This window comes from Theobroma cacao, chromosome 4 (assembly GCF_000208745.1).
Source record: "Theobroma cacao cultivar B97-61/B2 chromosome 4, Criollo_cocoa_genome_V2, whole genome shotgun sequence".
NCBI lineage: Eukaryota > Viridiplantae > Streptophyta > Magnoliopsida > Malvales > Malvaceae > Theobroma > Theobroma cacao.
This window is the reverse complement of record NC_030853.1, coordinates 2,967,986-2,989,441: the sequence shown is the minus strand read 5'-3', so window position 1 is coordinate 2,989,441 and position 21,456 is coordinate 2,967,986. Positions and strand designations below refer to the sequence as shown.

The 21,456-nt window shown below is 33.7% G+C and overlaps 3 protein-coding genes and 1 long non-coding RNA gene across 5 annotated transcripts; 2 read left to right on the top strand and 2 right to left on the bottom strand.

Moving 5' to 3' along the window:
* On the top strand, window positions 1,437-4,283 carry LOC18601107 (mitochondrial phosphate carrier protein 3, mitochondrial). Its single transcript, XM_018119639.1, has 6 exons — window positions 1,437-1,913; window positions 2,584-2,945; window positions 3,037-3,080; window positions 3,271-3,485; window positions 3,582-3,706; window positions 3,807-4,283. The coding sequence occupies exons 1-6, from the start codon at window positions 1,581-1,583 to the stop codon at window positions 3,853-3,855; spliced, it is 1,128 nt and encodes a 375-aa protein (XP_017975128.1). The 5' UTR covers window positions 1,437-1,580; the 3' UTR covers window positions 3,856-4,283.
* Window positions 4,860-8,187, bottom strand: LOC18601106 (V-type proton ATPase subunit C). Its single transcript, XM_007031932.2, has 11 exons — window positions 7,979-8,187; window positions 7,824-7,892; window positions 7,426-7,553; window positions 7,214-7,313; window positions 7,033-7,100; window positions 6,810-6,951; window positions 6,314-6,430; window positions 6,036-6,161; window positions 5,863-5,946; window positions 5,700-5,779; window positions 4,860-5,293 (listed from the first exon to the last, which is right to left on the bottom strand). Exons 1-11 carry the CDS (start codon window positions 8,090-8,092, stop codon window positions 5,194-5,196), a joined length of 1,128 nt encoding a protein of 375 aa, XP_007031994.1. The 5' UTR covers window positions 8,093-8,187; the 3' UTR covers window positions 4,860-5,193.
* On the bottom strand, window positions 9,755-12,803 carry LOC18601105 (B3 domain-containing transcription factor FUS3). Of its 2 annotated transcripts, XM_007031930.2 has the most exons (7): window positions 12,374-12,803; window positions 10,981-11,070; window positions 10,720-10,820; window positions 10,469-10,515; window positions 10,290-10,366; window positions 10,094-10,183; window positions 9,755-9,965 (listed from the first exon to the last, which is right to left on the bottom strand). In XM_007031930.2, exons 1-7 carry the CDS (start codon window positions 12,647-12,649, stop codon window positions 9,933-9,935), a joined length of 714 nt encoding a protein of 237 aa, XP_007031992.2. In that variant the 5' UTR covers window positions 12,650-12,803; the 3' UTR covers window positions 9,755-9,932. The 2 variants fall into 2 exon arrangements, with proteins under 2 accessions (XP_007031992.2, XP_007031991.2); XM_007031929.2 differs by having other exon boundaries at window positions 9,756-10,183.
* LOC108661772 lies at window positions 16,305-17,932 on the top strand. The gene is made up of 3 exons (XR_001927566.1): window positions 16,305-16,344; window positions 17,004-17,077; window positions 17,897-17,932. It is a non-coding gene; the product is annotated as an uncharacterized LOC108661772 (long non-coding RNA).

Sequence of the window (21,456 nt, the reverse complement as noted above, 5' to 3'; positions counted from 1 at the left end):
GAATAAAATTAAAAGATATATATATGGTCTCGAGTATCTGAATGTTTCATATATTAACAATTTATATGTAAATATAAAAACAAAATCAAAGAGTAATTAACACTAATCTCTATTACATTCTTCAGTATAGAATAACGACTGTACCTAAAGCTCATACCCTTGGTGTTTGGGTGACAAGCTGGTGCTTCTTGTTGTTCATAGTGATATTAAGTATTGATTTCTAATCGAATTTTGATAAAATAGTAATTAAATATCAAGAATTTGAGTATTAAATATTGATTTTTAATCAAATTCTAATAAAATAGTAATAATTAAATTTTAATCAAGAACTTGGATTCGCATGCTTCAAAATTAATGTCATTCTTATTCATCAAAAGTATTACCCCTTTATTACTGGAAAAAGTTGTCTAAATATTTATTCAAACATGGGAAAAAAGAAATAAAAGATTCTTCTTTTAGTTTTAGAAGAATAAGAAGAAAACATAGAGATTTTAAGGTCCCAAAATATGTGGAGGAATATGCCATTGTGGCTACCGTTAGCCCACTATTTTATAGCCGTCCTTAAGTTACAATTCTACCAGTGTTTGCTGCACGCAATTACAAGCCTAACCACACCAATAATCATTGCATTTTTTTTAAAGTAATAATTCAAAATAGTGCTAATAGAACTTGATGATTTTGAATAAACACAAAAAAGAAATAATTGAACCTATAATTGGATTTTTGAACCCTACATTAACAAAATTACAATTATTATTGGATAATAATTAATAATACTATTGGTTCGTTTTTTTTTTGTTATTTTTTAAGAATATTCTAAAATAAAGTCTGATTTTTATATTTTAAATTTATTTTTCATGATTTTTTTCATATTACAAAATCAAAATTTTTGTCTTAGTCTCTGGAAAAATAAAAAAAGGATAAACCTTTGTCTTAATATCTAATTTTTTTTGGGATATATAAAAATGAATTCCGTTTTTCATATTATAAATTTATTTGTCATATTTTTTTTATTTTTTCATAATAAATTATATAACACATTTATATTATAAAAAAGTTGTTCAAAATGTAATATAAAATACATCAAATTAATTTTCGTAAAAATAAAAGAGATAAATATTTAAAAATAAAAAGAGTAATTAATAATATTACTGTGTTATAGTTATCCAATTTCATTCTTCTAAGTTTTCACAGACAAAAAAAATGAAAAGCATAATATGTTTCTCTCAATTTGTTGGAGGTGCCGTCAGGGTGGCCCAATGAAGGGCAAGGTTGATGCCTGCCCCAGCTAAAGCCAGCCATACCCAGCCACCGGGGAAGAAAAAACTATAGGAGGTTGACGAAGTGTCGTTTTCGTAATTAACAGCAACCCTCATGGTCAATTCGGTATGGTATGTACAAATCACGCGAGGGTTTTCCTCTCTCATTTCCTTTACCCAATAAAAGCGGAAATGCCAGGTTTTTAACGCAGCATTTGGCAGCGAGAGATTGGGAAGAAAAAGAGAAGGGAAGAGAAGGGAATCCGAGAAAATTTCTCTCGCTTCCATTTCTCAAATATTTCTCCGTTTTATCCTTCGGCGATGGCTTCGGTTTCCGATTCTTCCAAACAGTCCCTAATCCCGAGCTTCCTGTACGCTTCTTCTGCCAAGTCATTCTCTCTCGATCGACTCCTCAGCGCCAACAACCCTGCCTTCGGTGCTTCGCACGCCGCTACACTCGATGCTCCCGCGGTATCATCCTCTCCGTCGATCAAGACGAGGACGTTCATGATCGCCTCGCCGAATGAGCCTGGCAAGAAGATCGAGATGTACTCGCCGCAGTTCTACGCTGCTTGTACCTTCGGCGGTATCCTTAGCTGTGGTCTCACTCACATGGCTGTTACTCCTCTTGACCTGGTCAAGTGTAATATGCAGGTTTACAGATCTGGCTCTCTTTTTTTACCTTCTCTCTAAGTTGTTTACTAATCTTTGAGGTTAGATCTGAGCTTAGCTTGTTGCTCGTTTGAGAATTTTTGTTAACGAATTATTGCTTGTTAGATCTGTGCTTAGTTTTTTACTGCTTCAGTTCCAGAAATATATCACTGTCTGTTGCTGTTATTGAAGAATTTGGACACGTTTCTTTTCGATTTTGATGCCTTAGTGATTGATTTTTTTGCTTTTTAGAGTTTCAGTGCTAGAAATACGCAACTATGTAGGAGTATCACTTTGATTGCACTCGATATTTGATTTCTCTGTCAAAATCTCTCGCTCTTGATCTTGTACGATAGATACTTGATTTTTATTTTGTGCATTATGTTATTTATTGAATTTTGCTTGTAATTGTATTTGTTTTATTGTTTGTAGAAGGATTTCCTAAATTTAAGTTGGGAAGTTTTGTTATATGAATACATGTTTTATTTGTCTCAGTTAATCTATGTTCAGTTTTCATTGAAATAGTTTGTATATTATGCACCTGACAACTATACATCATATATATAGTTATTTTGCAATAGAACAGTAGATTATGCTTTATGGATTTGTTTTTATGTTAGCAATCTGGTATGGTGGAGGATCTAAATTGACATCTGGATTGTTGTTTTGCCAGATTGACCCTGCAAAGTACAAAAGTATTACATCTGGTTTTGGAGTTCTGCTGAAGGAGCAAGGAGTCAGAGGCTTCTTCCGTGGTTGGGTTCCTACCCTTCTGGGTTACAGTGCACAGGGTGCCGGCAAGTTTGGATTCTACGAGTTTTTCAAGAAGTACTACTCTGACCTTGCTGGACCTGAATATTTTTCAAAGTACAAGACCTTGATCTATCTTGCTGGCTCTGCATCTGCTGAGGTGATTGCTGATGTTGCACTTTGCCCCTTTGAGGCAGTCAAGGTCAGGGTTCAAACCCAGCCCGGTTTTGCTAGGGGTTTATCAGATGGTCTTCCCAAGTTTGTCAAATCTGAAGGAGCTCTTGGGTATGTTTCTCAGTATTGTTTAATTTTCATTTTTAAGTAATACAGGGAATTGTTTGTCAGAATGAGCTTTCTAATAATTTCCCCTTTGCAGATTGTACAAGGGCATTGTTCCTCTTTGGGGCCGTCAGATTCCATGTAAGTTTGGCGGATACATTTGCTAATTACGGGCTTTATTATCATTACTTATTTTTTAGGTTCTGGTACTGTCTGCTTGTGCTTCCTTTTTTTTCTTTCTCCCTATTTCTTTAGCCCACTTTTTTCATGGTAGTTCTAGCATTTGCTAATTATATTGAAGGATTATTTTGACATTCTTCCTTTCTTTCAGATACCATGATGAAGTTTGCTTCATTTGAGACCATTGTTGAGATGATCTACAAGTATGGTATCCCCACTCCAAAGGACCAATGCAGCAAATCTCTGCAACTTGGTATTAGTTTTGCTGGTGGTTACATTGCTGGTGTGTTCTGTGCTATTGTTTCTCATCCTGCTGACAACCTCGTCTCTTTCCTCAACAATGCCAAAGGAGCAACTGTTGGTGATGTAAGTTCTGTACCTTGGATAATCCTTTTGATCTTCAATTGCTGTTAATGAATCATTTTTACTTTGCCATGACCATAATGTCTTTTGGCTATCCAGGCTGTGAAGAAGCTTGGTTTATGGGGTCTGTTTACCCGTGGGCTTCCCCTTCGTATTGTCATGATTGGAACACTAACTGGAGCTCAGTGGGGTATCTATGATGCATTCAAAGTGTTTGTGGGACTGTAAGTTCTTCCCACCATTGCAATAAAGCATCAGTCTCTGTAAATACAGATTTTCATGTGATTATAGTTTATGCTGATGGGATTTTATGCAATCTTTCAGGCCAACCACTGGTGGTGTTGCTCCTGCTGTTGAGGTTGTAAAGGCATAGAACCTCGGAAAAATCAACTGAAATAGTTTTGTTGTTCTAATAGGCCTTTCAAAACCTTTTTCGTAGGGATAAAATAAACATAGGATTGCTTGAATGGCTGTCAAGCTGGTGGAAAAAATTCTTTTTGCATTCAGAACTTTCTATCAACTCTTTTTTGTGTTGACTACTGTTGGTTCTTGTCAGAGGATGATTTTGGTCTCATCCTCTAAAAACTCCAGAGACCATTTTTGTAGTTAGAATCATCATATGTGAATTTCATTTGAAGATCAAACTCTACCCTCTGCAGCAGCAGCAAAATAATGAGCAGATGGGGGGTATACAACTGAGTTTCTGTCTTTGAACTTTTTAAGCAACCATTTGATTTATGCGGAGAGAATTTATTTTGCTGTATCAAGGCATGCAATTTATGCTTTCTTATTTCCCTTAAATCACATTGCTGTAAGTTTCTGTCTTTTCGATTCCTTTGGAATTTCTAATTTGGGCCTTATATCTCATAGTAAATTTAATTTATATTTCTGATTTTAATTTTTTTTCACCTGATGTTTTGGTGATCTTTTTACTTCACATTTTGTAGAATTTTTTCATCGGTTGGTGATTTGTGAATTTTTTACAAATGATTAGATTGTTAATTTTATTAAGTAGAATTATAAAAAAATATAAGTGTGAATAAGCAGAATAATTTTATGGTTCTCAGTCATATTTTTATATTTTTATTATGAGTCATAGATCATTTTATAATTTTATTAGTTAAAATGTTTTATGTTAATATGACATGTTCATGTGAAAACTAAAAATTGTGAAATATGATCAAATTGTAGAACATTAATATGTCATGTTATTATCATATTATATGTGAAAATATAAAAAATTAATTGAATACAATATAGCAATAAAAATATATTTAAATTTTTGTAAATACTTCAAAAAGGTTATCAGATATTATGTCTTTTATTTTCGACCAACTGCTCATGCTGCATGCACCGAAGGTAAAGCAAATTCAGAGAAACAAGAAGATGCATTTTATGATATATATGTAAAAATAGCAATCACAATACAATCTATCACTCCTCGTTAACAATAAAAACCAAGGATCAAAGCCTCATAAATTTAGAACACAATAGTTTCAGACAGCATCCCCCACAAAGGTTCATCCACTATATTCCACAAAACCCTCAAATGGAGCTTCCCTAAGCTGAGGATGTCATAAATAACAAAAAGAATCGAGCTATTAAACCTAATATACAGCATCTCCGACACTCGTCCTTATTATTATTGTTGTCCTGATGAATATGCTTGGAATCAAGAACAGACAAAAGCTAATTGAGACTTTGGCATTCATCAAGCAATGTTGATTGTAAAGGAGACGTAGGGGTGGGCGTCAGCATCACCTCCTAAACCAGCCATTGCTCCACTTTCATCTTCAGTCTTCCAGTATGTGCTGCATTTTAAGGAAGATCAGTATTGGTGTGAAATTCGGGAAAGCAGGAAATAACATTGTAAGACAATCAAGGCAACTTTTTTTCAAGATCGACAAAGTAAAAGTTCACAGTTACACAACAGTATCGATAAATATGGTATGTTCAAGATTTACATAGCCATTGTTACTAGACGTTAGACATGTACATACCAACTCATTTCAACACAATTTCCAGCTAATCATATTCAGAACATTTCCTCAATGCAGACTAATTGTAACAAGATGGGGAATTTGAAACATAATTTTTTCTATTTGTTTGTGCATCCATATCGGGGCAGATTTGCACAATGTAGCCATGAATGTTTGTACCATTTTCACTAAGGTTTCATCAATCACACACAACAAAAATGAAGCCTGTTGGACTTACCTGTTTGTACTATCACATAATCCTTCAAGGATGGACCGCACTTTCTTCTCACCCTTCACAGATGGAGCTAAAACACATGCCTGGAATCAGATCAAACCAGTACTCAGTCTTCACACAATTGTTGGTTCACATACGGTTATGGAAATCACAGAGTTAATGTTACCAGGAAAGATGGCGGCAAACCATATCTCAGAATGCTCTCTGAAAAGACACGTACAGCACAAAAGTGCATCCAGGAGCTGAAAACCTACAGCCAAACAACTCATTCATAAAACAGTTCAAAATGAGTGATATTTGAGGAATGTCACAGGAAAATAATAATGAATCACAAAATACCTCTCCATAACTAGCATAGCACCATTGCAAAAGAGAGCTTCGCAAGCTATCTTGGTCTTGTATCAATTTTTCTAGTTCCTGCTTTCGACTCTCTTGTGCTTCTGGACTATATTCAAAATCACGAATCTGATTGGCATCAATAGATATACAGCAACATGGGAATAAGACATCCTCCAACCAAGTTAAAAATTTTTAAGGATAACACTCTCCATGCATGAGAATGCCAAAAGAATGGCACTCAAATAGAAAATGAAAATGGAATTGTACAATGCACTCACTTGGAAGCCTCTTTCGCGTGCACTCGTTCTGAAATTGTCTGCAACACGACCAAATAATGTGACAGTGTAAAGAGCATATTCATTATCTTCATACAACTTTTTGGAGGACCTAGGGACCTGAAAACAATTAGCTGTGTCACTCAGAATGACCTCAACAAACAATAATAAAGTTTAATAACTATGAAATAAATAAACAAGTCTGCCGATACAAAATGTAAATGCTAAGAGCAATGGTTCTACACAATAAGGTAAACCTAACACACACAACTTTTTGTCATTAATAAAGCTGTGAAGTTTATCCCAAAAATGAACTCTATTTCTCAAATCCCCAGCAATAAACTGGAACAACGAGTCAGCATCACAAGATTCAGCTATTCCAGAGACTTCAAAAATATCACAAGAAGAATAACTGCTCTGTCAGGTGGCATTCTATAGCAGAAGCAGCAATTAATTGACAGCTGGAGTTAACCTTTAAACCAAGAATGATGTTGCTTACCACATAGCTAGTCAATGTTTCATAGCTTGACAGCCAATCCTTCTGTGAATACTTGGGAACAATTGCAAGGAGAGTCACTAGGTGTTCCGAAGTAATGATATCTTCTGGCTTCACCAGATTAGAAAGATCACGAACAGCCAAGCTAAAATAGGCAGAATTTGATCAGCTATTAAAACAAAATATTCTTGCATATGCAACAATCAGACTAAAGCAATACTCATACCTTCCACTTTGCTTTCTATTTATGGCATTAAGTTGCCCGCGCACATTGTTGTACTCAGCAACACGAACCTAACATAATACACAACATGTTAAGACCTCAACTTTCCATTCAACCAACAAATGTCATAAAGCCAAGTGTATAAAGGTGTATAAATCAGAAAATACAACGGAGAAATTGTTACCTTGAGATCATCCTCAATCTTTGCCACTTGAGTGTGAATACCATCAACAATTTCCCTCAAAGGCGACATTGTCGGGTACTTCGCTTCATCCCAAACAAACCTTCCATCACAACACCAAAAAACCAACTCGTATAAAAAACACACCATCCATAATACCCAATCAGATCCATAATAAATTCCACATTCATTCACTAGAGTAAGCAAAATTTTACCTGGTTAGATAAGAATCAATGGGCACTCCATCGACAGTGAGAGCATTGCTCTCCATTCCAGATACCCTCTCCAGTTCCTCGATCTGCCTCCTGATCTTGTGAGAAACTCCTTCAATGAAGCTATTTGACTGGATATTCATCGAAATCACCAGAAAATCAAATTCAATTCCATAAAATTCTCTTAATTTCATTTGTTTTGTCTTAAACTAATCTAAAGGCATAAGCTAATAGTGCATAAATCAAAGTAAGAACGCAAAGTTGATAAATTTTTAATTTCAATGCTTCAGTGTAAACATCAGAAATTAGCAGATCTAAGAATCAGTAGAATTTGATAAACAAAAAGCAGAAAGAAAGGAAATTGAAACTGAATCATAGTTACAATAAAAAGAGGATATTACCTTCAAGAGATCATCGCTGAGAGCAAGGAGAGAGTCGAGAGTCCCAACACGGAGATTGGGTATATTGAACTGCAAATTAAATTCAATTAGAAAAAAGGAAAAAAAAAAAGAAGAGAAAAATCAGATCTAATTAGGAAAAAAAAGAAAGAGAATACTCTGTAAAGAGGAGTGTCGAAGGAATGTTTGGAGATTTGGTCTTGTAAACTATTCCAGAGAGTCGAGGCTGAGTTCTGAACCGGAAGAGACACCACCCAGTATCTGCTCGCCATTGACAACAAAGAAAAACACAGAGAAACAGAGAGATAGAAGACAGTCACAGGTCGGGTGCCGTGGCTATGGCTATTAGTGGCAAAGGAAGGATCATAAAATACAGGTACAACTTTTAAGGGATTTTACTTTATTTTTTTAAAATTTAATTTTACTGTAAAGAAGTTGTATTTTCTTTTTGAAGCTTATATTCCTTATAAAATAAAAACAATAAATTAACTTATTAATTTTTTAAACATTTACACATAAAATCGCAGGATTAATTATATATAATTTATATATATACCTTGTAATTTTGAGGTTTTAAGCACTAAAAACATTTCTAAATTCAAACAAATCATTATTATTTGATTTGTGTTCATACAAACGTTTAATTTTATCAAAAAAATTAATTATCATTAGATTTAACATCAATTGATATTTGTTGTCTCACTTGATAACCGGTGATATAAAATATATTACGTTATCAAGTCATATATCACATGAATAAAAAATATTAATTAATATCAAGTTTAACGATTTTTTTTATTTTTTTATTAAAATTAAAGGCTCATGCAAATGTAAATTAAAATATAAGAAATAGTTGGGGTATAACAAAAGAATATAGATTTAATTGTTAATAGATTTTTTATTATTTTAAGTCTAAATTTGATAACTAACCATTTTGATATCTAAATATTGGAAATAAGATAACAATATGAATTTTTAACTATTTTACTTGAAATTGTTCAAATCCATAATGTTTATATATTTTTTTAATTTTGTGTAAGAATTCATTGCTTTTGAAAGAAAAAAATTCGATACGATTAAATTTGTTGGAAAGAATGTAAAGAACTAGTGAGTACTGTTACCAGTAATATTTGGCAGCATGGAACTGGCTGATGTCAAATAAAAAAACAAATACAGATAGCAACGCAGTTTGTACCATTCTTTTTTATTTTTCTTTCCAAGAAAAGTTGTAATTAGTGGGAGAAATTTATTTTATAGAAATGTATTTTTTTTTTTAAAACTTGAATGATCAATTAATAGCAATGACTTACATCATTTTCCTCTACTTCACTAGCCCATTCTCTTTATTTTCTCTTGGTTGTGCTTTTACCTTGAGGTAAAAGCGGTTCTTTTTTACTTGATATTATAATTTATTTTTTTTTATTTTTTATTATATTTAATTTAATTTTTATATTTTTATTTTAAATCATGTGATTTATACTTATCATTTTTATACCCATTTGACGTTGATTTGATCACATTGGTGTAATCATCATGGAATCAAATCAAAGCCTTACATTTTATGACAGTAAGTCAACAAAATGAGGTCAGTTTAAAAGTCTTTCCTCTTTTATGATCATCTACAAAAAAATCAAAACAGTTGTTCAATTACACACCAATTTTGTCATCATATACATGCAATGATGTTTCTACCAAGTATAATCCCAAGCTCCATATATATTGATTCAAAGGCTTAGGATTTAACTGAGATATATATATATATATATATCCCTTGATTTAATTGAGAATGTAAATGAGATACTACACAAATATATGCACTGAGATATCCCTTGATTAGTAGTTTTAGTCATGTCCATATCAAAAGCAACACAGGATGATAGCAACAAGTTCTTTCACTTGTTTACTTTTATTCTTTTTTTTTTCTTTTCTTTTTTAACATCGGACAATATATGCTGAGATTTGATGCAAAAGTACACCATTTCAAGGACCAAATTGAAGTTGCCCACATATTCTTTCAGATTTCATGAGATGAAGCTGTGCCAGCTTGGTTTAACAAAATATAACACCAGTGATGTAATTTAAACTTGATAAAACTCGTCAAGGGACAAGTTTTCAACCGAGCCAAAGCTTTCGAGAGATCCGATCCTTGAATAGTTGGTCATTGATCCACCCAGAAAATCAAGTGGAGAGTCATTTGAGAAGGTCGTGTCATAGATAAATGACATGCCAGTATCGTCCATCGTAGGATAATAATAGGAGCTGGATTTACTAACCTCATAATCATGGAGGAATAGGTCATTGACAGCATTTCTAGCTATGTCAGCATATACATCTTGATCAGAGGCCTTCTTAGCCTGGATTACCTGAAAATCTTTCGACAATGAGAAGGCTAGTAATAGCAATCAAGGTCAGTTAAGAAACTAGTTAAAGCTAATTCTAAAAGCTTAAATTCATATTGGCAGATCATACATAATTTTGATTTTGGCTATCCTGATACACCATGATGAAATCACCAAGCTGTAATCCATGTGTGTTAACAAATTCCCCTGTGAAATTTAATGCAGCAACGATGAATCAATCATGGTTTGGCAATGAAAACATTTTCAAGCGTAGAACGGAAAAATTATGAGGGGACGATATGTGTTTACCTGTATTTTCGAGTACATACATACGGCTGTTGTTATTAGGCCAAAACCTGCTTACAAAGAAGGAAACAAAAAGTTTATCATGCTATTTAAGGACAAAAATAGATATCATTCTTCTGCCTGATGCTCATCCAACCAAAATTCCATCCACATGGAAGCAAGCCCTATCAGACTAGCTAATTCTTGGTGATCAAGTTTCCTTTAAGTTTTCTTGCCACAGAAGACCGATACTCAAAAACCAGTAGAGAACTTACCTATACTTGAAGCTCCACACATGCAGGCCATCTAAGTCATCCATGCTGATAAGAATCCCTTCTTTGGACTCAAGGACAGGTAAGTGAGCCTCCGCTGCTCTCTGAAACGAAGAGTGTTTAATTCAGAATTTTCCATGATAGGGAATTGCATCAAATGAATGGTTCGGATAAATTACACAGGCTGGCAATGTTTTAAGCACCATAGGACTTCAAGAATGGAAAATAAACAAATCTGAAAGTGGGAGAAGAATGGATTGAAACCTTTGGGAGTATCATTCTTCGGAGGGAGCTTACGTCGCTGTTCTTAAGTTCCTTCTGGAAAAGGAATCTCAATTTCTTTGGATCAATAACCTAAAGCATAAGATGGTTATGAGGTCATCAGAATGATCACCAAATAGAATAAAGAACCATTGAGATAGCAGAATCCAAAATCCACTATATCTATGAGACAATGATATGCAACAAGACAGAATGGCAACATTGCAACTTCAAAAACAAAAAAAAAAAAAACAATGAAACGGCAAATACATCTGTCATAATACAAGAAAATGTACAAAACATGCTATGCCCCGGGGCAAGCTGGGAATGTGGTAGCCTCTTCAGTCTTGACACATTTGATCAAATTATTAGGCAAATGAAAAAGTATACTTTCTTACTAGACTAAATATCAGGTGAGATCAGAGAATTGGAGAAACTAATTCCAGGCTCCATTTATTTTTGAGATACTTACAAATAATTAATAGAAGAAAAAGAACCTAAATAATGATTGCAAATCAAGGTAAATCTTAAAGAGTGTCTATAAGCACATTGCGCACTTGTTCAAGTATAATTAATGTACCGTCTGTTCTTAAATTTACTAAAACTAATACGTTAAATGAAAAAACATTTCTTAAAATAGAATTTTAACTAATCTGAACAAGTGTCTATACATATCCGTTAGCTAGACCTATCAAGTAATTATTTAATCTAAAGTCACAAATTTCTGCATATCCGTTAATTCTTAGATCAAAAACAAAAGTAGAATCTTGAGAATGCAATGATTCTCTATGAGAAGATCAAAATTTCTTTATTAGATTTTGAGACAAATAATTGACAATTTAATCTGCAAAATACCATATATATAATGAGCTCTTAATTAAATAACTTTATTTTTTCCATAAACGAAGGGCAGCTCCTTCTCTATAGACCATGATTTTCTGTTGATGTTCTATGTCAGGTTGATGGATCTTTACTGTTCTGAGGTAGCTAATATATACTTATTAATTAGATAATAAGATTAGTAGTAAGTAACAACAAGAAGTGAAACAAATCGTTTTCTTAGGAAAAAGAATGAATTACGGTTGGCTAGCTAGCTCAATTGACAAGTAAAGCATATATACAGTGTGGAAACAAAGAACAATTGTAGCAGATATGATCTGTTACTAGGTATTATATTAACAAGTCCGAGCAGGAGCATACAGACAAGATAATAGGAGACAATAAAACATGACACTAGCTCAGATCACACCGCACAGGGTCGAGGGATGGGTTACTTCCACCCTGTAAAGAAAGCCCAGACCCAGACCAAAAGACTGTAACTTAAGTTTAGCTGATATTTTGAGCAAACCAAAAGAAAATAATATGAAAACTTTGAAGTAAGAAATTGAGAACTCACACGTGCGGGGAGAGTGGAGGATGGCACGTGAGAGCTACTGGAGGAGTTAGTGAAAGAGAGGAGTTTGATGGTGGAAGATGATCTCCTCTGTCTAGCCATCCTTTTCTTCCTGTTAACACCAAAGCTTGGAACAGCAGCGATAAGGTCACGGGTCAACCCGGATCGACCCGAGGCTTGATGGGTCTTGTCCCCTCCTACAGTGACACCCTCTACACCTGCCACCAAAGCAAGGGCCTCGGGTTTCTCATGAACACTAGGCGTAGCCGCAGCCATCATTAGGGTTTTTTGGGCCTTAGCTCAATTGGCTGAACACCAAAATAAAACTCAAAAAGGAAAAACAACAAAACAAAAAAGGAAAAGGAAAAAAAAGCTTTAGATTTCTGTGAGAGAGACTGCTTCTCTCTGGCTGTGCAGATCGAAACTACCCGGTGATGGACGCTCGGCAATCACGAAATGGAGGGTTTTGGGTTAAAGAGAAAGGTAGCCCTTTACTTTTGCTATTTTTGGCAAGGTTTTGGTGAATACATTGCCTGGTTCTTGTGACATTTGTTCATCTCACATTCATGCTTTGCTTTTAGATCTTTTGTTCTCATTCTAAATAAAAAAAATATGCTCACTCTGATCACTCCACTGGGTAAACTTCGATGGGTTAAAGCTGGGTTTGAAGTTGATAACAATCTTGAGAAAAACAAAGCAGGGTTAGGGTTCTGCTGACAAATGTGCAATGTGGATTCCTGGGCGCTTCCTTTGGTGTGTAATTTTGTGAAGTGTTGGTAGGGAAAGAACCCAAGACAAGGGAAAGTAACCAGAGTTGAGGTTAAGAGTTAATGTTGAGAAATGGGAAGCGTTGGTTGGAGGATAGGGGTGGTTAGGCCACAGCCAAGAAATGGCTGACGAGTGGAAGGTGGAGAGCTTCCAAGTGTTGCAAAAGTTCTGCATCTTTTTGCAACAGAAATCAATGGCGTTTGGGCTTTTTGGAAGTGAGAAAACCACCCCCATCTCTCTGAGCTGATCATCTCTTCCTTTCTCTAAGAGTGGTATCTTCTTTTTTCGAATTTGAAACTGGCCAGGAAAGTAACACCAAACCGCTCTGTCTGAGCTTCTTCTCTTCGTCTTGGCCAAAGCTTTACGTAGCCAGGTTGCGAGTTCAACATGTTTGAGAAATCAAAGGTGCGGATTTGATCATGATTTTGAAGCAAGCGGATTAAGAATCGTCCGATGGTTTTTCTTCTGTCAACAACAGCTGAGCTTGCATTGCCACGTGCCCGCCATGCAAATGAGCTTGTGGGATCAATAAATGAGAAGACCAATAAGAGAAATCTTGCAGTAAATGTAAGCATTATTATATATGCAAAGGCCAAATTTCCTTTGGCTTTACGATATTCTTTTCTATTGGGGCTGGTTCTTAACACTGGGGATTTCAGTAACTTCCCCCTCCACCCTCCAACAAATTATCAACTACTATGTATGTATACTCATCAAGTGTAAGAGTGACTGCTATTTTATGCAAATCCAAATAATCTATTGAGTTCGATTAATTCGATTTGGTTTTTATTTTGATATTAATCAATTTGATTTTTTTTATTTCCATGTCAATCGGTTAAAAGAGGTGGTTTATTTGACTATTTTGATAGATTTTTTATATTTAAAATTTATAACTTAACCATCGAAAATTCAATCATTAATTATATTATGTATATTAATATCTTTAAAATATATATGATTAAACTAAAATCATTTACGCTTTATTAGTAGTACATTAAGCAAAATTTTGATTTTTTTATATATAAATATTATTAATAGTTAGAAATGACTCAATCAATTGAAATAAATCGATTTTAAAATATTATTTGATCGATTTCGATTATTTTTATAAAAATATTTGATTAATTCCGTTATTAAAATTTTAAATTCAGATCGATTGAAAATACACCTCTAAATAAGGGTGTGAGTGGTGAAATTCAATTTAAGATTACCATCAATTAAAATATTTAAACATATTCAGAAAAGGGTGCAAACGACAAGTAGCATTGTATGGCAACCTTATTTATACACCAGCATCAAATTACTACTACGTATTATTAGTTAAATTTATTTTTAATGTTATACTTGAGTGGAACAATTAGTTTGATCAATTTTGATTGACTTAATATTTAAAAAAGTTCTTAAATTATTTAAGAAAATTTAAATAATATTTATTTTTTATTGAGTTCAATTAATCCCCTATAGTTTTATTTTGAACCAAATAAGCACTTTTGACTAATAGTTGATTTAGTCAAAATGTCATTAGATATTTTATGCCATATAGCGTTAACGTTATATGCAGATATATCATAATAGATGATCATGTAGCATGTTGATGTGGTATGATGACATGATCATGTGACATTTTCATTATCCACATTAATGTCATATTTGTATAAAATGACAAATGGTATTTTAATTAATGATAATTAATCAATTATTAGTTATAAATGTTTATTTAACCCAAAATAAAAGCATAAAAGTTTGATTCAACGCAATAAAAGAGTAAAGATTGATTTTAATTTTTTAAAAATAATTTAGAGATTTTTTGAATATTATGCTATTTTAATTATGTTGGTCCCAAAGATGTGTGCTAGAGAAGGGGTGAATAGCGCTTTTTGAATGTTGCTAAACTTAACTTCTAATTAGAAGCTAGTTAAAGTTCAATGATGAGAGTTAAATGCTAGATGAAAGAATGATTTAAAGAAGGATGAAATGAAAAATAAAAGAGGGTAGACAATGCACAAAGATTTATAGTGGTTCGGTCTCTTTGACCTACATCCACTACCTTGATCTTCCAATCAAGGATTTTCAAATCAAATCACTAGAATTGGTGGAATTCCCAAGCTTTTACAATGACCTTTCACAAGCTCAGCCACAACCTTTAACAATGATTTTTCACGGGATCAATCAAAACTCAAAATGGCTTTTCACAAGCTCAGCCACAACCTTTAACAATGGTTTTTCTTGAGATTAACCAAAACCAAAAACTAACATTTCTAAGACTTATATAGAACCTACAACAACAACCAAGCTAAACCAAGTTTGATTAATCCCTTAGAGTGCCTCGCACACTCTAAGTAATCAAGAATTACAGATATGGGAAAGTACCTATGATCACTAAGTTGATTTGAATGGTACAAGATGAAGTGCTAAACTCTATTACAAAGATTTGAGTAAAGTACAAGAAGGATTGTCAAACCCTTCTTTGTAAAATAATTATAATGTCATTCACATGCTCGATAGAATGTTTGTATATTTAGGAAGTTCGAGAAATCGTTAAAAGATGATATTGCTCCTAATGGTACCATTGAGTCGATTAAGCCTCAAACTAGTTCAAATAGGAATTTTAAGGTGAAATTAAGAGTTTCATAGTTCAGGGATGACTCAAAATGGTAATTCGGAGTTCGAGGATCAATTCGGAGTCAAACCGAAATTTTCACTATATAGGGGCAAAATCGTAATTTTTCCACCCGTAGATAAAATTTGAGATTTTGAGAGAATTTAGATCACATTTGACAAATTGGAGAATGGTATGAGTATAAGGGATGAAAAATATGTCTATGGGCAATTTTTTAGTTTTTGGGGCAAAAATGTAATTTTTCACTTTACGGGGGTAAAAGTGTAATTTTTAAAAATTTACTCCGCCAAAACTTTGGAAAAGTCAAGAAATTTCATGGAAGACATGAATAAGTGAAGAGGATTGAGTGGTAGAAAAAGAAAGTAAAAAAGATGGCTAGAAAAAAAAACATAAAGTAATAAAATATTCAAAAGGTAAATAAAATAATAATATTTTATTAAGCCTATTAAAAGGCTTGAAAATTTCAGAATTCTTCATTGGGAGGGTCAGCCAAAACCAGCAGGAGAGAGAGAGAAATAAGAACAAACCCTAGAGTGAGAAAATTCAAAGAAAAAGTGTGATTTTTCAAGGAATCAAGTGTTTAAAGGTATGATTTTTCAAGCTTAGCTTAAGATTTATCATTTTCATGCATTTCTCCTTATTTTCCATGGTTAAATTATGTGTTTTGATGATGGATTCAAATCTGATCATATGGGTTTAGAGAGAGAAAGTTGTTAGATTAATTTGATTTTGAACTATGTTAGTGTTTAGTGTTAGTTTAGCATGTTTATGAGTAAAACAACAAGAAAAATATTCATTTTCTCCATGAATTTCTCTAGGCCGAATCTAGCCAATGGTGTGTGAGGATGAGGTTGACTTTATTTTAAGAGAATTAGATGGAAAAATGATGAATTATGAGGTTGGAAATTAAATGGGAATTTTTGGTGCAAAAAGATTGAAATTTTTACCCACTAGGGGTAAAAGCGTAATTTGTGGTCCGAACTGATAAATTGGACTACATTCACAGTCATTGAGGTATTGTGGATATAATTGGATAACTGAAATTGAAATGGATGGAATTGGAGTTGAATTGGAAATTTTAGAAATTTACACCGTGTATAGGCGAGTTAGGTCGGACACTGTGATTAAGCGATTGTCCAAACATTTCACACCCTATCTAGTGCATACGCATAGATAAGAGCCTGAAATAATATATATTGATTTGACACAAATTATTAAATTTTTTGTGTCATGTATTGTGGATAGGTGGTGAGCTATCTGATACGGGTAAAAGACTACACCTGAGGATCGAGAATAGGAGTATATCTACTCCTAGTACAGTGAGTAAACTTACTATCGTCTTAATTATCTAGAGTAGATTTATTTAATTGTGTGATTTTATGAAAAAATAGTTTAATTGGAAAATTATTGTGTTTTATGAGAAAATGAGATTTTATAAAATAATTTTATAAAATTTTTGAAAATTTAATAATGATTTCAAAACTAGAGTAATTGGAGACCTATACTATGATTGTGTTGTTTATCCATGATTTTATATTAAATGGCTTATGATAAATGTGGGTATGACTTATTATTTTTATGATTTAAAGAATATGTGAACTGCTTTGATTTGCCTTGAATGTGTTAAGTGAGCCATGTCATACTATTGTGATTTTATTGGTTGGTGGATTATAAAGTGGGCACTGCAGTGACGGGAGTTCCGTGGGCCAGCCTAGTTAGAGGGGCACGATTCCCAAATATTGAGCTTACCTCGATTGGAGAGGCGCGTATGATAACTCCCGAGGTAGGATTTGATTACACTTCACGCTGCCCACCACGTGAAACTGGGACTCAGCCAACGTCGAGGAACGACTGTGTTGTCAGAGGTGAAATGTGTTTGTGTGTGTGACAATAAACAGCCTTGGCGATCTTGGTAAGATGCCTTCACGGGGTATCCCTGAGAATGGATTTTTGGCAAGGGTCAAGTTTTTGAAAAGTACATAAGCCATGTTGAGTAATTGGATGAAATCCAATTATTTATATGGGTTGGGATGAATTATTTTAATTGTCTCCTATTACTCGGCTTTAGATTATTTTGATGATATTTGTCTACTCACTGAGATTTTATAATCTACCCCTTCTTCCTATACATTTTTCAGGCTCAAAATAGGCAGTAGACTGTCAATTGCATCGAGAAGTAAATTTCGGAGTTGCATCCTAGAAAGCAAGGTTATAGACTTAAACCTTCTCAGTTATTTAGGAGCCCACGTGTCATTGTAATTTAAATTGCATACTCCAGTTTTCTATATTACGGTATGTATAAATTTATTTTGTTTTTATGTGCAGAAAATTAATTTTTGATGTTTCAAAATATATATATATATTGTTTTACATTAAAATAGATTATTTTAATTAATATTTTTATTTTATTATTAAAAAAAAGAAAAAAAGGGATAGGAATAGAAAAACTGGTACAAAAGCCTTGCGAGGTCTCGAAGGGCATTCGGGGGAAGAATATCTGTCAAGGCTTCGCGGCAGTTGTCACGGGCTCGATGGGAGTTTCGGGTCGTGACAAGGATTGAGAGAATTTTTGCTATTTTTGGGCTTTTTTTTTTCTTGGAAGCATCTCATACTCTTCTTAATCGTTAGAGATGCCTTTTATACTTGAAAAATCAACTTTGATGGATATTGACAGCTTTAAACTGTTGGAAATAGTTTAGAATCTATTCTAGCTGTTAGTTTGTCTTCAGACATTCAAATTCAAATCCTTAGACAGTGAGCTTTTAATTGGCTAATCATTCTTCTTAGTCATTAAGTCTTTTCTAGCTCGCAATCAAATTTTTGACAGTGAGCTTTTAGCTGGCTAACCATACTTCTTAGTCTATTAAGTCTTTTCTATCTTGCAATCTGCTTTACTCCGTTAATTGGTTAAGTAAGATTTTAACCGATTAAAAGCCTATTGTCTTTAAAGCTGCCAATTCTACTTTTGGACTTTAACTAACTCCGTTGGTTATCTGACTAAGAGACTTCTCTTTGTAGCTCATTTGTAACTCCTTATTCTGATGAGTTTTGATGTTTGCTTTCCAGTCATTGATTTATTATTGACATACATTTTCATCCTGCACACTCAAGTAGTATAATTAGGCATTAATGAATGGGAATGTTTTGTTCTCATAAAAAACTTATGGAACCAACAATCTCTCCTTTTTTTGATGATGACAAAACATCCTTTGATTAAAATCACAATGTCTATTTGTTCCTTTTGTACTACACAAGATGAGGAGTTTCTCCCCTTGAGTGTGTGCTCTCCCTTAATATATGAATGATCTTTTCAAGTTATTTTGTTTGCCAACTCAGCAGGCTAGTTAATTATTTTTTATCTACTTCTTAATGTAGATAGAAAGCATTGATTCGATAGTTATGAGACATATAACAAAACATATTCATGAGTTGACATACAAACTTGCATAACTACCAGTAATAAGTTGACAAGATATCATCAATATTGTAACCAGCTTTCATCAACATATTATCATCAACAGACCATATCCATTCTAAAACCAAATGTCATTAACAAGCCAACAAAAGTAACAGAATAACATAACAAAAAGTACGTTATCAACATCCAAATACTAACCATTAGTAGTCAAAATAATAGAATGTCATAAAAAAACTAAGCATCATTAGAATCAGATTCCTAGATTCTTAAATTACTGTATTGTTACTTTTACTTTTCCCCCCTTTTTGTCATCAGCAAAACAGGGGTGGTCTGTTGATTTAAGAAGGGTCAAAGGGGGTGGATTCATCGGTCCTAAAGTGAACATTGATGGGTTTGGGAGATGACAAGGGTGATGTTTTTTATGGTGAGGAATCAAGGGAAAGAGTGTTCGAGACTTGGAGAGGGTTCTGGCTAGAGGATTTAACTAAGGATCTAGCTTTGTCAGTCAACCTGGAAGACATTCTTCTCTTGAGGAACTTCGTTTTTGTTGCCATTGTCTTTTTTCTTTTTCTAGTAGGTTTGACTATAACCTGTGCATATGCAATTGCTTTCCCTTTCACTTTGTCAAAAAGTTCACTTCTGCCTGTGGTGTGAACTGAGTCAGGTGAAGTTCTTGCAGGTGTTGGTTTCTGTGTTTTGCTTTTCGCTACTTCTTTTATAGCTTACTCTTCCCTTACCATTTGATGAAACACATCCACAATTAAGATTTCCTCAGAATTTATTGGAGATGGCTTAGCTTTTTGTGCTTCATCATGTTGTTGAAGATTAAAATTGTCAATGATATCATCAAGATAACCAATTACTTCTGTATCATCATTGTATTCTCCTTCAACTTCAAGTTCAAGAGTAGGTTGTTTCCTTGCAGTGGCAGGTTCAAGTTCACCACCTTTAGTTTAAGGAGCAGGATTCTCAGCAGTTTGTCCTTCAAGTATAGGACTTGGGGCTACTAAGGTACCTTCAGATGTAGGACTAGATGGTGCTTTTCCTTTTTCTTTCATAATATTTACCAGGCCTTACAGTTGATCTTCAATTTTCAGAATCTTATCAGACTGATCAGTTAGCTTGCCATCAATTCTCATTAATAAATTTAAAATCATTTCATTGGAGATTTGAAAGGGGTTGACTTGGTCTGAGCAAAAGTGGAATTCTCATTTCTTGGGGTGTTTTTGGGAGTTTTAATAAATTTTTCTCTTTCAAGTTTATATCCCATTTTTGGTAGACTTCCCAAATAAATGGCTTGATCTCTGCTTTTGACCTGATCCATTTGATATCTTGTATTCCAGATTCCCTTTTTCCTTACCAAGGAAGTGATGAGGTTCCCATAAGCTAGATTAATTTTATCTACACGGCAAGTTCTCTTTATTCTTTCAACCATAAATCTTCCTAAATTGAGAGGAGTTGCATTGAATACATGTTCCATTAGCCACATGTCTTGGAGACTTACATAGCTAAAACTGCCACTTCGTCCATGAATTGTTGTTGCAATAAAGTAGTGTAAGATCCTAGTTTGAGGACTCTTGATAAAGCTTGCATAACTCCTAAAGGAGTACTTTTCCTTTTTCCTAGTGATGATTTCCCATAGAGAAGGGGGATCATATTCCTCTGAAATCTCATATTCTCCCACATTACATTCAATTTTCAACAAGTTACCTAGATTAGTAGTAATGAGCACAAATTCCTTTCCATTCGAAAGCACATTAAAACCATCCTCAACAAAATCCTCTGAATCATCAAGCTTTGTTTTATCTGGTGCAATGCTAGAGTAAAATTCTTTAACAAGACTAGCACTATAAGATCTATTCTTAAAAAAACTTAATTTTTTTAATTTAAGTTCCTCAAAATATTCTGACAGACCCTTTTTGATATTAGGAACTTCATCAAAACTGTCCCAATTAATGAATTTTTCACAAGATATGGGTGCATTCTCTATTTTCTTAAATCTTTCCTCATGAATCTTATTCCTAAATTTTGAGGATGCAGAGTTACTTTTTTTGTTGGGATTTCCTCTTTCCACCTCTCTTTTTGATTCCAATGTCTTCTTTTTCTGTTTCTTTCCTATTTTTCAGTCACTGGTATTGGGTTATTCTTTTTCCCTTTCTTTTGAGCCTTGGATGATGGATTGTCTTCCATAGGATGTTTCCCTTTTTTCCTTTCCCGAGCGTCACTTGGTAGTGAAGATTTGGCCATTATTCTCTGTGGTTTCTAACATAGCATTTGAAA

Coding starts and splice junctions, on each gene's coding strand:
- LOC18601107 (XM_018119639.1), top strand. CDS start 1,581: ATGGCTTCGGTTTCCGATTCTTCCAAACAGTCCCTAATCCCGAGCTTC. Junction 2,946..3,036: donor AAATCTGAAGGAGCTCTTGG/GTATGTTTCTCA, acceptor TCCCCTTTGCAG/ATTGTACAAGGGCATTGTTC. Junction 3,081..3,270: donor TTGGGGCCGTCAGATTCCAT/GTAAGTTTGGCG, acceptor CCTTTCTTTCAG/ATACCATGATGAAGTTTGCT.
- LOC18601105 (XM_007031929.2), bottom strand. CDS start 12,649: ATGATGGCTGCGGCTACGCCTAGTGTTCATGAGAAACCCGAGGCCCTT. Junction 10,516..10,719: donor GTGTGGAGCTTCAAGTATAG/GTAAGTTCTCTA, acceptor CTTTGTAAGCAG/GTTTTGGCCTAATAACAACA. Junction 10,367..10,468: donor GTATGTACTCGAAAATACAG/GTAAACACATAT, acceptor TAAATTTCACAG/GGGAATTTGTTAACACACAT.
- LOC18601106 (XM_007031932.2), bottom strand. CDS start 8,092: ATGGCGAGCAGATACTGGGTGGTGTCTCTTCCGGTTCAGAACTCAGCC. Junction 7,893..7,978: donor TCGACACTCCTCTTTACAGA/GTATTCTCTTTC, acceptor TTTAATTTGCAG/TTCAATATACCCAATCTCCG. Junction 5,294..5,699: donor TTATGTGATAGTACAAACAG/GTAAGTCCAACA, acceptor CTTAAAATGCAG/CACATACTGGAAGACTGAAG.